Source organism: Scylla paramamosain, chromosome 2 (assembly GCF_035594125.1).
Source record: "Scylla paramamosain isolate STU-SP2022 chromosome 2, ASM3559412v1, whole genome shotgun sequence".
NCBI lineage: Eukaryota > Metazoa > Arthropoda > Malacostraca > Decapoda > Portunidae > Scylla > Scylla paramamosain.
Genome location: NC_087152.1, coordinates 2,700,001 through 2,717,463, shown reverse-complemented (window position 1 = coordinate 2,717,463; position 17,463 = coordinate 2,700,001). Strand labels below are relative to the sequence as shown.

Below are 17,463 nucleotides of genomic sequence, written 5' to 3'. Positions count from 1 at the left end.
GAAAACTGTTCATTGACCATCTGAGAAAATAAGCAGACATTGGGATAAATGATGGCTCTCCTGGACATGTGCAGAATGTGAAATTTGTGACCGAGCTGTTTTCACACTAGCAGCAACAGCTCTGCCTTCGTCATGCAAGATAGCCTGAAGAAAGTTGAATGATCCTGAATTTATGAAGGGTGTTTTCACTAGATAACTGTGTACTCTTACCGATGTGGTAGAATCATTCCAGTAGAGTTCATATGAAATAATATTCTCCCCTTGATGTGATGGCCTGGTCCAGCTTAGTTCAATTGAAGTAGCAGTCACTCGTGAGGGATGCAAGTTGGTTGGTTGACTGGGTACTAAAAAGATTAGGGGAAATAATTAGCATCCTATCTAAGAGCAGTTGACTGATAAGAAGTTCAGAGTAATGCACTGACATAGTATGAATTGGAGATATGGATGGAAAGGTAGGAAGCACTGAGGCAGCAAGTGTAGCAGAAAACAAAGGGGAGTAGATGGAGTGAATGGCAATGGAGAGTAACTGGTGGGCTTGTGTGCAAAAATATATGAGCTGCACTGTTTGGCTCAAAGAAAATGAAATGTAAAAGTCATAGGAGGTAAATGGAGTTGCATGAAAAGTATTTATGAATGTGAAGGGCTGTTGTGAAGTGGTTGGTTAAATAGTTAATGAACCTTGGGAACACAATGAGATACATGAAAATTGGAAGAATATATTTTACCACTACATAATGAAAATGAATGGAACTTTATATTCAGATAGCAACCTCACATAAAACAGAATTCAAGACATCATGCAACACAATTTGAATTTTATATGTGAAAGTCATTGACCTTCAGTAGTAAGTTGTTTTCTGCAAAATGCTGATCTTCTTTGAATTGTTCATTCTTTATCATTACCATCAAATCCAGTAACACTAAAATATCCTTCAAATTTGAAAGACAGTCATAATCTCATTAAGTCATAGTATATACGTATACTGAACTAGTTGGAAAAATTTACCTCCTTGCTGTGTTTTTACTTTCACAGGATCAGAAAGAGGTCCTGGACCAATGCCAGTGTAAGCCTGGACCCGGATGGTGTAGATGGTGTGAGGGGTGAGGTCACTGATGGTGGTGAGCTTGTTGTCCTGTACAGGTTGACTCTTCCATGATTGTATTGGCAGTGATGGGTTGGTGGTGTAGTACAACTTGTAGCCCTGGGGAAAAATTGTATGGCATTGTTTAATTTTAATAATTACATAGAAGAACTAGATCTACATAGAAGAACTCCAAAGTATGCAAAAAGTGATACTTAGATCTGTGCAAGTCCAAAAGATTGAGATACCCTTTTCTTACGTCTCTTCTTGTTTATCCCTCACAGCAGGGCAGAGAATCTCTTATCTCTTAAAGAAAGCACACAAACATATATATATATATATATATATATATATATATATATATATATATATATATATATATATATATATATATATATATATGTACATAAGTAATCCACTATACACACACACAATGTTATAAGATTCCTAGCAAAGTCACAACTCTGGCTTGAAACTGTGGCTTGAAAGACAATAAACTCAATTTGTCTCTGCCTTGTCTGAGAACCATACCTAGAATCTCTCAGTTGTGAGCTGAACCTGCTTTCCCCTGCACAACTATGCAAACTACAATGTAGGTAACTCTAGGGTTGCCATATATGAACTATCAAAATTCCGGACATCTTCACTAACACCTGATTATGGTCCTGATATGATACTGGAAAACATGTAAATTAATTAAAAGAAACTCAACTTATTTACCTTTGCATATGGCTGATAATAAAATAATGTGTCATCTTCATTGATGAACCGTCTTCTTGCACTGCTCTCTTATGTTTCTCAGAGCTCACATGTGACTAAGTCATTAATACCTTTATGTGCCAGTAAGACAAATGTTCCTGGTTTACACACCAAACACTCGGCTTCCCACTCATCCCTGCCTTTTTTTGAAGCACGGGAGTTTGTTCTGCATCTCTGCAGTGAATTTACACTTTCGTTTAGGCATCTTGACAAGAACAAGTAATAGTTGTAATGACGAGGTCACAAGGCCGCAAACAGTAATCCAAACTCACCCCTATTAGAGCTGGTGAAAGACTGGGGCGCGAGCGCGACGTCAAGTGATGCGGCGTTGGGAAGGCTGCGAGCACCGACTTCATACAGGACCCATACAACGTCAGTCTTGACCGAAACCAAACCAAAGCAGCTGCCACTCGGTCAGCCCCCCCCCTCTCTCTCTCTCCCATCATTTCAACCCAAGGAAATTTAATAAATGTGATTTTTTTTTTTAACAGTTAGTAATGATGGAAGGTGAAATTCCGGACATTTGAGGGATTTTCAAAAATCCCCCCGGACGCAGATTTCGTTATCTGATTTCCGGATATGTCCGGAAAAATCCGCACGTATGGCAACCGTAGGTAAATCTAAATTTAATTAGCATGATCCTGTTTACCAAGAATTTACTGGTAAATTGAGTAAAATTTAAGGTTCATATGTCAGTGTAATATGATAGTGGTTTCACAAATATATATACTTAAAAAAAAAAAAATCCATACCGTTATTTGCCCATTCGGAGTCTCGGGTTCATCCCACTGAATCACCATGGTGGAGGACGACAGCGGCCGCACGTGAACATTCCGTGGTGCACTTCCAGGCTCTGGAGAAGAGAAATAGTCTTAGACATAGAAGTTACACAACTAGTTTCAGATGTACCTTGAGCGAGGGTACCTGTTCTTCCACATAGTGATACACGTGCATATTTGTTACTGGCTAAGCGGCGGCGCTCGCGCTGTACTAGGCAGAAGGTAACCTCACGTCATAGATCATCACGCCACGTCACCACTAAAGCGCCTGCGCATCACCAGGATACCCTTAACCAAGACATGCACGTATTCACCTATATTCGTGGTGATCGAGAGGAAAGGGCGGTAATGCAAGCGTTAATACCAATTTTTGAAAGTTTGCATCGTTAGAAAAAAAAAATAAATAAATAAAAAATAAAAATAAATAAATAAAAATGAAATGTACTTTAAGATGCCTACGTACTTTAAGATGCCTACATACCCAGGACATAAAATAATTGTTTTTGTGGGTTGGTGAAAGCTGCAATAGTACCTAATAACCTAACCCTTTCTCGGTAAATCCCTACGGTAGCAGCTGAAAGCCTATAAAACAAATATACACATAAATAAAAGAATTCTAATATAAGTACGCACCACTGGAAAGAGTAAACCTTCACCATAATATACCATTTAACCCCATCATTGGACATTCCTGTATTTTCGTTTTGTCTGGTGGTTTTGTCGGTTCTAAAATGTGATCAGTTCAGTATATGCGATAATTACCTTCCCTGTCAAGCGGTGTAGTGCAATAATTACCCTCCCTGTCAAGCGGTGTAGTACAATAATTACCCTCCCTGTCAAGCGGTGTAGTGCTAAGTAGCCAAAACAAACCGGCAGTGTCACTTTTAACTTAGGTGTACTGTACAATTCTATTCTTTGTAAAATTATAGTTTGCTGAGATGAGAGGCAATACATCACCTACGTATTGATGCTGAATAATGGGGTTGAATCATAATGTATTAACTGATTCCTCGAGATCAATGAGGAAAATGGAGAGAAAACGCAAAAGAATCATTAATCCGAAGTCGCAATTGAAGCTGTGTCGAAGCCTTGACTGAAGCATTCAGATGCTGTTTCCCTCACGGTTTTGAAAATGAGGCAAGTTTTGGAAGAGAAATTGTTTCGTTGATTGATTGCAGCAAAATTATTAGTGCAAATAAAACCTACTCTTAGTTTTTCGGGAAGAGAGAGAGAGAGAGAGAGAGAGAGAGAGAGAGAGAGAGAGAGAGAGAGAGAGAGAGAGAGAGAGAGAGAGAGAGAGAGAGAGCGTACATGGTATACATAAAACATTCTATTGAAAAGTGTTTTAAGGAATGTATAATGTTCCAATCTGCCACCAGCGTTTCTGAGACTTGCATGCATTCTCCAACACATCCTTTCCTCTACTGATGTCCAGCAAGAGCTTTAAATACAAAACCTGAACCTAAACATCTTTCCTGACCACGTAAGCGAAAAAGATATTCATGAGAGAACACGGCATTTAAATATTTAATACCGTTATATAGTGGAGGCAAGCGGTGGGTGATGGCGGGCAGGCTGAGGAGACCCGGTTCCTTCCTCTTATTACGGGCTACTGAAGTAAATTATGTTCCAATAACCTTGCGCCGCGCTCTCCGGGTTTATAAGGCGACGTGCAAGAGTCTCGTCGACCAAGTGCAAACCTTAATTTTAGGAAAGTTAGTATCTCCTGGTCTCCTTGCCCTCCCCCCATGCCACCCAGAGGAGGCTGTCAGAGGTGTGTGTGTGTGTGTGTGTGTGTGTGTGTGTGTGTGTGTGTGTGTGTGTGTGTGTGTGTGTGTGTGTGTGTACTTTCTGTCGCGAAATAATTAAAAAGTAGAGCTGCCGTTAATGCTGCTGCTGCTGCTAATAATAATAATAATAATGATAACGATAATAATAATAATAATAATAATAATAATAATAATAATAATAATAATAATAATAATAATAATAATAAACAATAATAATAATAACAATAATAATAACTAATATTCAAGAACGTCAACGTAATTTAGATGAAATGTCTATATACATTAATTTCTCTATAAGTTTCACAATTAGTAGATAAACGCGAGAATAAGTATGTGATAATGCATACGGATGCAATTTACATCAGCATTGGGAATTAACTTAATTCTGAATATGATAAAAATAAAACCTCGTATCATAATGGACCGCGTAAATGTTTCCAGATGCCTTCAGACACAATGCGAGCAAACGATCATCTTCCACACAGGCACTCTGCATCTAAGCCGTCGATTAAAACGAGGTGTTGTGCTACAGACCAAAATCTCGCTGAAAACTTAACTTCCCTGAAAGTTTTAAGGGCATAGTTTGCATAAAATGAAGTTCAGGCTCAGGATAAACTACAGTAATATGCCGAGAACTCCCGGAGTGCTGGCGGGGCGAGAGGGAAGGAAGGAGGGAAGGAAGGAGTGAGCGGAGTGGAGCGCAGGCAGCCTCCAGTTCGCACTCATTTCCTTCACAGGCCATTGGGTTGTACGAGGGCTGCTGGCAAAGTCTGAGCATTGTCACCGGTTAATTGTTTTTGGAAGTGACATTACGCCTCGTAGTGCAAATATGGTAATGAACTCCCTTTTCAGAGTGTTGTTCCTTACTTAGAAGAATTTTGTGATAATAAACAAACTGGGTCACATCCCAATGTTATAATTATTACTTATTTTCAACTATTTTCAATTTCATTAATCACGTATTATTCTTTACATGAAGGAAATAAGTTCACACACACACACACACACGTCAGACTCTAATACTATACTCATCATTATCTATGGATGTATTCACCAGCCACTTCTTATTCAGCGATGTGAGTGCGAGATTTCAAAGGGAGCGCAGGCAGTGAGTCCAGTGTTGGCAACGAAAACTGACAATTGCTAATTCAGCGAACGAGGAATGACGCCACAACAGTCATCTCTTAACTACCACTGATACTTAATGGCTACTTACATTTATATCCATTAGTCACATACTTACCGCCTATTAGCAATATTACCTAATGCCAAACCCTCCATACATATGACACAATTATGCAAATTAACGTGCGTGTCCTAAGTGTCCTCGCCTGCAGCAATTACGCCACAGGGTGCACGGAGAGACGCGATAATGTCAGAAGAGGAGCATTAGGGAAAGTATACATAAGCTGTACTTGTTCTCAGGCAAGACTGCAAAACAACAACACGACCATCTAAGCACGTAAATTGCTAGAATCTGCTTTCATCATTTGCCCCAAACAGGAGATCGTTGTCGCGAGTCTCCGTCACCGTCTGAAGTTGAAGCATGCGGTCTAATAGTAGAAAATTTGCTGTGTAAGTGACAACAGTAACAGTAACAGCAACAGTAGCAGCAGTAAAGTAGTAGTAGTAGTAGTAGTAATAGTAATGTTAGTAGTAGTTGTTGTTGTTATTATTGTTAGGGCCAATCTGTGCAATATTGGTTAAGCAGTTCAATTATCACCACCTTAAGCTAATTTCCATCGATTGTCTCACTATTCCCATTAATATAGTTGTTCTAGACTATGCACATATTTCTTTCAAGCCTTCATTCTCTGCATCCTTATAACCTACATTCCAGCAGCTAGTGTCCTGATGTACACACGAACATGTGAACGCACCCCATAACTACAAGTACAAGCAACCAGTGACCCGCAGCAGCAACAAGGCACAAGGCTGCAGTCCCAGGAGCGCCACCCGTTCGCCGCCCCAGCAGTCCTTTCAGAATTCCTAATTAAAGAGAAATGGCCGGTCCTATCGCTTGGTGGGTTATGCAGCGCGGTGGTGCCAACACTAGTGGTTATATACTCGCTGAGGCGCCTCAAAACGAGCAGAGATAATCTAAATGGGAACACATTAACACTTGCCACGGTGGGGAGTTGCTAGGCGATGGGAGGCCCTGTGCGCGCTATACCTTCGTTACGACTTTCCGACAGATGAATGTTGACTTCATGTTTAATCATCTGCTGTAAGTGTGCGGTCCGCGGGGGAGAGTTGGAAGGATCTGAGGTTTGTACTACATGGGATTAGTTTCAGGTGGTATAATTTGTGATGGTGACGTGCATTAACCTTGATTAACTGAAAATCTTTTTCTTTTCCTCTTTCGTTTTTTTTTTTTTTTTTCATGAGCTTTCCTTCGCCCCCTCTCCCCAATCGCCACTCTCTCTCTCTCTCTCTGCTCACTTCCATCTTATTACTTCTTTCTCAGCGCCCTGTCTTGCCTTCCTCTTTCCCTGCACCCCATTCGTTGCCTCCACCACTCGTCACCATTCCCGAGCCATTCCCGCGGACGGCGTGCCCTTCCTCAGAAACAACAGCGGGTCTTTTTCTTTCCCTTGTTTCCTTGTGTGTGTGTGTGTGTGTGTGTGTGTGTGTGTGTGTGTGTGTGTGTGTGTAAAAGCTTTGTTCCCTTGCAGTCCTCACACGAAACATAGGTAATACATCATGATGGCTACGTATATCTTTAGCAGTGACTCAGTGCGGCGTAGTTTGTGTATCGGAAACGAGCGTAAAGTAAGAGAAAGAAGAGGAAAGTAAGGTTAAGAAAGGAGTGGGAGAGGCAATTCACGCTTGGCTGAGGTTAGTGAAAGCCTTGGCATCTTGAGGAGGGAAATGAGAGGCTGGTGGTGGTGGTGGTGGTGGTGGAGGCATCTGAATGGGTGATGTGGAACACGTGTGGACTGTTGTTGTAATGGGGGGCACTATGGTGGGTGGGTAAGGGTATGGGGGGCGGGTTAAGGGACCACTGGAGGCAGGACAACAACAGGGCGAACACTAAATATCTGGATGACAACTAACTGGATTGAAAATAACTAAGAATAACCAACTGAGCTACAACCAACTCGTGTCCACAACTAACTACAATCTACCTAAATGAATTACTAACTAAGAAATTGGGCTACAAATACCTAACTGAACGGCAACTAAGGAACTGGGATAAACTAAACTAAATGAACAAGAACTAGGGATTTCAACAACGAGCTATAACTAACAAGACCATAATAAACTAACTGGGCTACGATTAAGGAACTAAACTACAAGACTACAACTAACTTGAAGTAGGAAAGAGTGCTGGGATGCCTGGGGGAGAGGAGGAGGGGGAGGAGGAAGAGAGAGGGGCAGTACTATAGACCACTCAAGATCGTCCACACCCTACCCTGGCCTCTCAAGACGGTCCCCTGAGGCAACATTTTTCACCGCCGCTTTGGGGGAGCCACGCGGCACAGCCCAGGGATGCCCAAGTGATCCATCCTAAGTACCTTCCGGGATCCTGCGGCGTTCCCCTTCGATCCATCACGCAGGAGACTCAAGGCTGTCCCACAAGTCAATCACGACCTCCACCTTGTTGTGTGTGTGTGTGTGTGTGTGTGTGATGGTTACTACAAGATTACGACAATAAAAATATAGGTACTTCTCTCTCTCTCTCTCTCTCTCTCTCTCTCTCTCTCTCTCTCTCTCTCTCTCTCTTTCTCTCTCTCTCTCTCTCTCTCCCTGCTACTCATTTTTATGCACCTTTTCTGGTTAAAGTTTCCTCGTGACGGGAAGGGAAACCACCACCACCACTACCACCACTACTACTACTCCAGGATGAAAACAGGCGGAAGGCCGAGAAGGTTAGGGGGGAAAAACAAGATATAGAACGCTAATATGGGATGGAAATGGTGACCGGTGACTACATTACCGCCAAGAGAGAGAGAGAGAGAGAGAGAGAGAGAGAGAGAGAGAGAGAGAGAGAGAGAGAGAGAGAGCAGATGAATGCAAATAGAAAAGAGGTGAGGCGTAAAGAGGATATAGGAAAAGGGGCGAGGCAAGCTGCTGGGTGGAGCTGGTAATAGTGCGAGTGAGGTGGAAGAGATGAGATAGGGGCGGAGGCAGTGGTGGTGCTGGTGGTGGAAGGCGAGGGGGCTCTTGGGAGGAGGAGGAGGAGGATGAGACTTGTTGGTGAGGGGGGGGGGAACGTGGGGTCTGGAAAGGGTGGGGGGTAGGGATAGTGGTGCTCAGGTGCTGGAACAACAGACTGGGATTAAAACGCCTTCCAGTGGTGGCGGCGTCCAACAGTCCAGTAATGACCTTCTATCACTCACCCGCCCGCTACTTCCTCTAATTACACTTACGTCACCCACCTACACCTCCATGTGAGTCTCGTACGTGTATCAATCATTTCAACATTCCTCACGCCCTCTACACTTTGACCTTATCGAGAAGCGTCTGCCTGTCCGCCCTTCTATACTCAGAATTACATGATCTGTGGCCAAACTGAACTCCTCTCCTCCTCCTCCTCGTCCTCCTCCTCCTCCTCGTCCTCCTCCTCCTCTTCCTCACTCACATCAACCTGTATATTTCTTGTGAATCTCAAATATTATTATTACCTCTATATGTAACTGAACTCTGCAAAAAAAAAAAAAACAAAAAAAACAGTTATTCATCCAATTGTATGTATGTATACTAAAAACTGGGATTCATATGTAATTTTACGTGTGTGAGTCTGTAACTGTGCTTCGTGTTCAATACTAGCTGAGCGAATTACAATTACACACATAAATACACACGATAAAAAACAAAACAAAAAAAAACACACATCACTACCATCACAGTCTGAGGCACCACCATCACCACCACCACCACCACCACTTACCTTCCTTCATCTCCACTACTGCAACAAACAAAATCCGGTATGTTCCTCCATCCCTTACCATGTAGATGGCGAAGGCAGTACAAGACCACCACACGCCACCGACTCCCCCCCCCCCCAAGTGGCCGCCGTGGTGACTGAGAAACACACTCCGCGCACCACCTCCGGCCATCATATATTATTGCCAATTATAACTTTTTTAACACTGTGCATCTCAAGGTGGCTCTGGGGCGCTGTTCTCAGAGCTGCGGGATCTTCCTTCCTTACATTCTCTCTTTTTTTTTTTTTTTTTCATTCTCTCTGGATTCATTTCACCTTAGTACGTTTTCCTTACTTCCGTTTTCTTTGCGTCCCCCCCCCTCTCTCTCTCTCTCTGGCCCGTATTTATAAAACGCTTTGCTCTCTCACCACGACTGTTTTCCAAGGCCACAGAGATGATTAGCCGGGTTCTCAAGAGTGTTTCTTCTGTTAAGTATATATAAAAAAAATCTTGTTAATCTGTCACTAGAACCATAAAAACACCCTTAAAAAACGTGTAACTTCAACTAGAGGCTTTTGGGAGTAGTGGATGTGACAAGGGTTTCAGGATATGGTTGTTGTCGTCGTCTCTCTCTCTCTCTCTCTCTCTCTTTCTCTCTCTCTGTATGCATCTTTCTGCTTTTTGCCTGCCACACTCGATACAAACTCTTCAAACAACCCATTTCTTTTTGATTCGTTGCATTTAGTTAATGTGTGTGCACTCATTCAATATTCTCACGTTCCGTATTCGAGTCCTTAGTGCGGAAAATATCCCCAAATTTAATCACTCCCAGTTCGTAATTGTGAAACTCGAACAGAAACGTATAATTTTTTTTTTTACTCTTTTCTCTACTTTTCTTCCCTCGACTTTGTACTCTATAATGTAAAGTGAAGTATCGGCACACCTAGTACAAAGTTGAAGTTAATTAGGTGATTTTTTTTTTTTTTTCGCTCACCCTCTTTCTTTCTCTCGTATTTACTTTCTCTAATGGAAGCTGTAATTACTGGTATCCTTTTTTTGTTCCACGGTCATCAAGCTGTGAGTCCAACTTCTTCTCAGACTAGTAAAAAAAAAAAAAAAAGATGAAAAGGGTAGCAATGTTTTTTGTTTCCTTTCCTCTCCCTCTCACAAGTTTTTTTTTTTTTGTTTGTTTTTTCTCTCTCTCTTTCGTGGGACATTCAATTTTCTTTTTCGTAGCTTTCATTCAACACCTCGCTCGAACTTCTATACTACAGCACGTAATCTCTGTCCACTCGTGTTTATTGAAAGTGTATACGAGTGAGTGCAGTTCATTTTCTCACATTTCATAACATGAAGCACTTGTCTAGCAGCCACGTTAATTATATACCACTTACTCAGCTTTCCTCTCATAGCACTGACGCTGCTGCCCACTAACCTATTCCTGACTTCCTCGCTATATGACCTTGCTGTTGTGACGCTTAAACCAAACTATCCATTCCTTCCAGTGTTCTCTTCTAATTCCCTTTATTGCAAGCCCTTGAGGGAATCAGCATCATTAGGCAATTTACGCAGTTACAATCACTGTGTGCGTATGTGTGTGTGTGTGTGTGTGTGTGTGTGTGTGTGTGTGTGTTGGGTGGCGCGGAGGGAGGTAAGGGTAAGCATCTTCCTATCTTATACTTGTTAGTTTTTAAAGTTTTCCTTCACTCTCGACTGGGTTATGATGGGGAACGCAAGAGTTTTAGGGGAAGCAAAACACCACGGTAATTGAAGAACAAGGGATGAGAAGATACGCTTTATATACAAGGCGGCGAGGACAGGGTAAAAAATATAAACGAAAAAAAAAATAATAATAAAGTGAATCTAATATGCAGGAACACTACATAAAATATCAAGTAACTCGAGATGAAGGTGCGAGGAGGTAGAGAGGGAGAATATTCTTCAAGAAAACTTGGAATTGTTGAAGGGTGAGATGCAGCGCGTGACAAAGGGAGAGAGACAAGGAAGGGCAAGCTTGGCGCAGCATACATGAAAGCGGAAAATATTGAGAAGAAAATTAGAGAAAAAATCAGAGAAAATAACAATCAGAGAGAGAGAGAGAGAGAGAGAGAGAGAGAGAGAGAGAGAGAGAGAGAGAGAGAGAGAGAGAGAGAGAGAGAGAGAGAATTTCATAAGCCCAGCAGGATACGCTCTCTTACGTAAAATCAGGAGCACCTAGCCAGCGCGTGAAGGTTGCATCGCGTATCTGCTCCTGGCCAGCAGCGGTAACTCGGTGGGATGCAAGTTTGCTGAGTCCCGAGTGTTCCAGCTTCCCGACCGCACCACAAAAAGTTACCTCGTCTGCATGGAGCTATTTTTACCACTCCACCGAGGACAGGACGGAAGGTGGGGCGGATGAAAGAAGAGAGACGGCAGGGACTGACCAGTGTCAAAAAAATAAATGGAGGTAAAAAATAAATGAGTGATACAGTTTTCACGGCGCGGCGGAGTTCATAAAGCATCGTGGCTGCTGCCGCCGCCACTCTACCTAAAGACTGCATCCCAAACAAGGCCTGTTCTGGATCCTGCCATAAATACAGCTTATGGTCTATAACTGTTCAGGCGTTACTCAGAAAACTCGAGTCTGCTTAAAACTTTTATCTCATAATTTCCATGTAACTGTCATAATTTAAAACAACTATTCCGGTTATGGCGGCGCTGCAATTCCTGCCGGAGTTTATATCCCGCTTATGTTCTTGAGGAAGATGAGTGGTAGCGACCCGCGCTAAATTGGGGAGACTACCTGTGTGGCGGGCTGGGTCAGGGCGCCCCTAGCTCGGTGACAGATTGACGGCCATCCCTCGCCTTGCCTTTGCTCGCCCCACCGGCCTTGCATTCTTAACACTACAAGGGAAGAGGAAGACGTCAGCTCCCACCGCGGCGCGCACCTCGCTGTACTGAAGTTGCCAATATCCCTGGTATTCCCATGATACCGCCCTCCCCAGACACTCCTGATCATCTTGACTTTGATATGGGATGGCTATTTTCTTTGCACCCTTAACATCATCGCCTGCCACAACTTGCCCGTCTCTTTTTGCGGTAGAGCACAACCACCACATCCATTTTTCTGTGGCTTACAAGTATTTTCTTTCTAAGCAGCACCATTTTATTCACTTCCTTAATACATATTACCTGCGAGCGCTCTATATCCCGGTTAGCTGGTGGTCGTTAGCTGCTAATGGCGATCAGTGGCTATCACAACACGTCCATAAACAACGGGAACGATTCTTTCTCAACCAAACTCCCAACTATTTTCTGTAGTTTTGTGCCAAAGGAGGTTCAGGAAGGAGGTTCAGAGAAGTCACAAGAAAGGTTCACATCAGCAAAGGTGAGGAGGAACTTGAGAAAGCTTGCGTCATGGCCTCAGGGGATCTTTTCCGAGGTGAGGAGACACGCGGGACCAGGCCGGGGGAGCTGTAAAGCCTCCCCATGTATAAAATGTATCATGAAATGGGAACTTCGTCATGCTTAAAACTACTGCAGTCTTTCGGCGAATGGAAACTGAGCCTCAAACAATGAAAGGTTCTTTATCTTTAGTACACTGCTCTCTCTCTCTCTCTCTTTCTTTCCACTTTCTTACATTGCAACAGTCCCAGTGCAGCATATACACAGTTTCATCTAAAGCTCGGAGAGAGAAGGCACAAGGCGGGAGGTGATTAAAGGCGTGGATGACGTGAGAGTGATGAAGGGGGTGATGATGGAGGCGGTGGTGAAACGAGGTGATTGAAGGGAAGGTCTTACTAACACGGGGATAATGTGAAAACTTGAAAAATTTATCAAAGGTCCAAGACGGATCGTAGAAAAAAGAAAAAAGAAAACCCCACCACTTTACTCAGATATTATGTAAATATGTTCCGCTCTGCCGCCGCTTCTCTCCAACTGCTTAATACGCACAGATTTATGAGGACGGCGCCGCTAACTCCTCCTCGCAAGGAGATGGATGCTGGACGAGCTGCCGGGAAGACGAGGGGCGAGGCGGAGGCGCAGGGCTGAGGCTGACAAACGCACACACACGCAGTAATGCAACTCAAGGCAGTGAATGAAGAGCTTCATTTTTGACGAAACATGTATCGGAAGGATCGAAAGCTTCGGAACATTTGTTTACTTCCACTCCGACTGTACAATGCTTCGTGGAGTCTCAGAATTCATTTGGACAAGATGAGGAAGGTAGAGTATGATGCTGGGACAGTTACTTTTCCGTGACAGAGTGAATCTAACAGTGAGTCATCATTTCTACACTCGTTACAACTGATCGAAAAGATGAAAACGACCTCGAGAGAAAACAATTAAAACTACAATGAGAGAGAGAGAGAGAGAGAGAGAGAGAGAGAGAGAGAGAGAGAGAGAGAGAGAGAGAGAGAGAGAGAGAGTAATGGTGATGATGTGGCAAGCAGTGTTGACAGTGGTGTAGGTCAGCTGGCCAGTGGTGAGAGGAAAGAGAGGGGCAGGCGCAGTGCACGAACAAGGAAGACGAGGAAGAAGACGCCGCCGCCTCCGCCTTCACACATTGCAATTTCCGAAATAGGCAATACTTCACAAGACTAACTTTCCCGGAGGCTGCCGGCAAGAGAGCAACTCATCCGCCACCCAGGCACTCGGCGGTGATTAGTTAACTCAAACACTCCGAATATTCATTGCAGGGCCGATGGAATTCACCCGGCGGCCTTTTCTGGGCTCCTCAGTGATTCATCTCGGGAGTAATGGCCTTCGATCCTCTAAAAGGGGACCCAACAACTCAACTCAACTCTTTCTCAGTCGCACACAGCCACACGTGGTTGCCCGTTGGCCACTCACACACAGTCAACTTTTTCGAAGCTATAGAATTTCGCTAAAAAGAGTCAGATGAAAAATCACTACTTTTCTCTCTCAACTTTTTGATTACTGTGTGAGATGAGTTTAATGAGTTACTCCTCTGAGGTGGCCTTCCCCCGCTTACCAGTGGAGACAGAAGTTCACTGGATTAAACCTAAAGCAGGACATAAATACTCCTTTGAAAAGTTCGGAAACGGAGACTGCGCGAAACGTTTCCAGGTGCGTCATAAACGTTCTGGCCGAGGTTTGGAACGTTTGAACGGAAGCACGCATGGGAGGGAGAAGAATATCGGCAATCACGGGGAGGGAGGAGGAGAGGGAAAGGGGAGGGAATGGCGAGGGAAAGGGGCAGCGCGGAGGGACCCGTCACAGGATTTATGGCAGGGACGGGGACACGACAGCGGCGGCCCCACGACACAAGGGAGGGACAGGAAGATGCCGATGACGACCTCCATAACTCAATATTCAAGACAGGATCGGAAGGGGTGGCAGGGGTGGTTGGAAAGGCTGAAGACGAAAAAAAAAAAAAAAAAAAAAAGTAAAAATAAAAGATAAAAAAAAAGGGGAAAAGGATATGGCGCGTATGGAGAGAAGAAAAGGGAGGATTTGTAAACACTACGAAACAACAAAAAAAAAGAAATTGATACAACATGCAAATGGAAAGAAGTAAAAAAAAAAGAAAGAAAACAAATACATAGCCAGAAAACTCTTTACAAATGCTACAAAATCCTTGTTCCGAGACGAAAAATAAAAAGGAAGCGAGGAAGGAAGGGTATGGAACGGACAAGATGCAAACGAGTGAGTGAAAGGATCCCATAGGGAAAGTTTGGTGGAGTGGGAGAGGGAAAAAAAAAAGAATCCCTGGAACCAGCTACATCAGTCACCCCCTCCCCCCACCATTCCACCCATCCCTGGCCCAACACACGAGGCCGAGGGTGGTGAACGGTGGGTGGACAGAGCTAGATGGGAAGATGAGACAAAATGTTCGGTGGAGTTGCCTGAAACAGACGGGCAGCCTACACAGAGACCAGTGCAGGTTAAGGAAAATGCACTTGCAATGAGGTGGAATAAAAGAAACTACTGATAATGATTGTTATGACTGGAAGGGATCAGCACTAGAGGTTTGTCAGCCCTATACATAAGCACAAGCAAGGAAAATGAAAATGTATAATCTCGACAGACATGTTCCTCACGCTACCCAGGTTTCAGTCTGTCAAGTTCCCGCATCGCCTCCGCCTCGCTCTCCGCCGCCCGCCGAGCACCGGGACCCAAGAACACCAGGTAAATATTCCCGGCTGAGCGGTCCTTTTACCAAATTGGGGTCTGAGGGGCGAGCATCACAGAGGTCACCCAGGTGGATAACACGAGGACCCGCCCACTGGAAGAAGCCGAGTGTGTGTGTGTGTGTGTGTGTGTGTGTGTGTGTGTGTGTGTGTGTGTGTGTGTGTGTGTGTGTGTGTGTGTGTGTGTGTGTGTGTGTGTGTGTGTGTTGTTACAAGCTTCACCAGCAAATAAGTTTCTCTCATTTACTGATTTCTCATTATTTTACTCCGAACAATTTAAGATTTGTACTTACTCTAAACGGAGATTTACTTTATGAATTTATGTTTTCAAGTGCGCTTTTTCATAGGTTTGTTATGAAGCGATACGATTTTTTCCCCCAGTGTCACTATATATATATATATATATATATATATATATATATATATATATATATATATATATATATATATATATATATATATATATATATATATATATATATATATATATATTCTTTTCCACAGCAAAGCAAAACAAGGTGAACGTGGCCTTCCACCATTTGCCTATTAAAATTGGACTTCTATAGATTGTTGTCCAGTGCAACTCACTCCGGGATGGAGGACGCTACACGGGCACGCTGCAGCTCCTTCACGCCAGGATCCATTTGTTTTACCGTTGAGAGAGAGAGAGAGAGAGAGAGAGAGAGAGAGAGAGAGAGAGAGAGAGAGAGAGAGAGAGAGATGCAGTAGGAGCTTCTCTTTCGGAACAACACCTATACTTGAAATCCTCCTCCTCCTCCTCCTCTTTCTTCTCCTTGTCTATGAATCTTCTTAACTAGACTCACTTCTCAATACTATTCCTATACATCCTTCCTTTCCTCCCTTCGAGATTTGCACACTTATGCCCAGCACGTGTGGCACCAACATATGAAAAAAAATGTTGCATAGCGCGCGTCAAGACTGTATTGCTCTTCACGTATATATATATTTTTTTCAGGATTGTGATGAAAGACACTTCATAACATGTAATGAAAAGAGGAAGAGGCAATACATATAGATTGCGCAAGTCTATCCGTCTCACAGCATCTCCGTTTTGAAGTCACGGTCACAAGTCAATTAAACTAACTGTGTTTTGTGCTTTCCCTCAAAATTTTAAGTCCTCAGATCTGCTGACATTCTCCTTGCAAAAGCTGACAACTAAAAGACTCTCAGCACATCAGAGGAATTAACACCAACGAAAAATGGCACGGAGAAAAACACACTGGCAGTGAATACAGCACGTTATCTGACAGGCGAGCACGACTGTACATACACTGTGAAAAGAAGACCACTGCATGACCTTCCCCTTTATGCACGTTTGAGAGAGAGAGAGAGAGAGAAAGAGAGAGAGAGAGAGAGAGAGAGAGAGAGAGAGAGAGAGAGAGAGAGAGAGAGAGAGAGAGAGAGAGAGAGAGAGAGAGAGAGAACACTTCAAGGCAGGAAGGACACCTACCACCACAGGCACACGAGAGGCAATCAAAATTAAAAAATACACGTACGAATTTTGTTTGGTCTTTGTGAAGCGAGTGAACAGATATACAAAGAGAGAGAGAGAGAGAGAGAGAGAGAGAGAGAGAGAGAGAGAGAGAGAGAGAGAGAGAGAGAGAGAGAGAGAGAGAGAGAGAGAAAACATCACAACGCCAGACAGAAAACGCAAATCTCCATGCACCGACCGACTATCCCATTAATCCCTGAACTCAGCTTTGTCCGTCTCTTGGATCCGACGCGCAGTTCGTGGAAATTTGTTTGTCGAGACAAATCCAACTATACCAACTTACCCGCTGAATAAATAAAACGTAAAGGAAATCAACTCGCCGAGGGTAACACAAGTCAAACAAAAGCTCGGTAAGACTTGGCACACTGAGGGAAAAGAGGGAAAAAAAAAAAAAAAACTGGATGGGGGATGGAAAGGATGGATTGGAAATACTCTGAGGTAACCTTGTCGTGTCTTTGTTTGAGTCTTTGCTGTCATCTGGGTCCTGTCTGGTGGTGTGGCCGAGTAACACGTGCCAGTATTTTGTATGATGCAG

The 17,463-nt window shown here is 43.5% G+C and overlaps 1 protein-coding gene across 4 annotated transcripts in view; it reads right to left on the bottom strand.

Annotated features, from left to right (window-relative positions):
* LOC135108378 (tyrosine-protein phosphatase Lar-like) overlaps positions 1–17,463 on the bottom strand; it is a 238,105-nt gene that overhangs the window by 28,386 nt on the left and 192,256 nt on the right. For 2 of the 4 annotated variants that reach the window (XM_064019319.1, XM_064019336.1), the window contains exons 9-11: positions 2,594–2,694; positions 1,007–1,202; positions 211–344 (exon numbers count right to left, since the gene is read on the bottom strand). In XM_064019319.1, the coding sequence (XP_063875389.1) occupies positions 211–344; positions 1,007–1,202; positions 2,594–2,694 (431 nt within the window). Of the gene's footprint in view, positions 1–210; positions 345–1,006; positions 1,203–2,113; positions 2,257–2,593; positions 2,695–13,214; positions 13,367–17,463 lie in introns of those variants that run through there. The other 2 variants (XM_064019327.1, XM_064019324.1) reach the window with 2 other exon arrangements.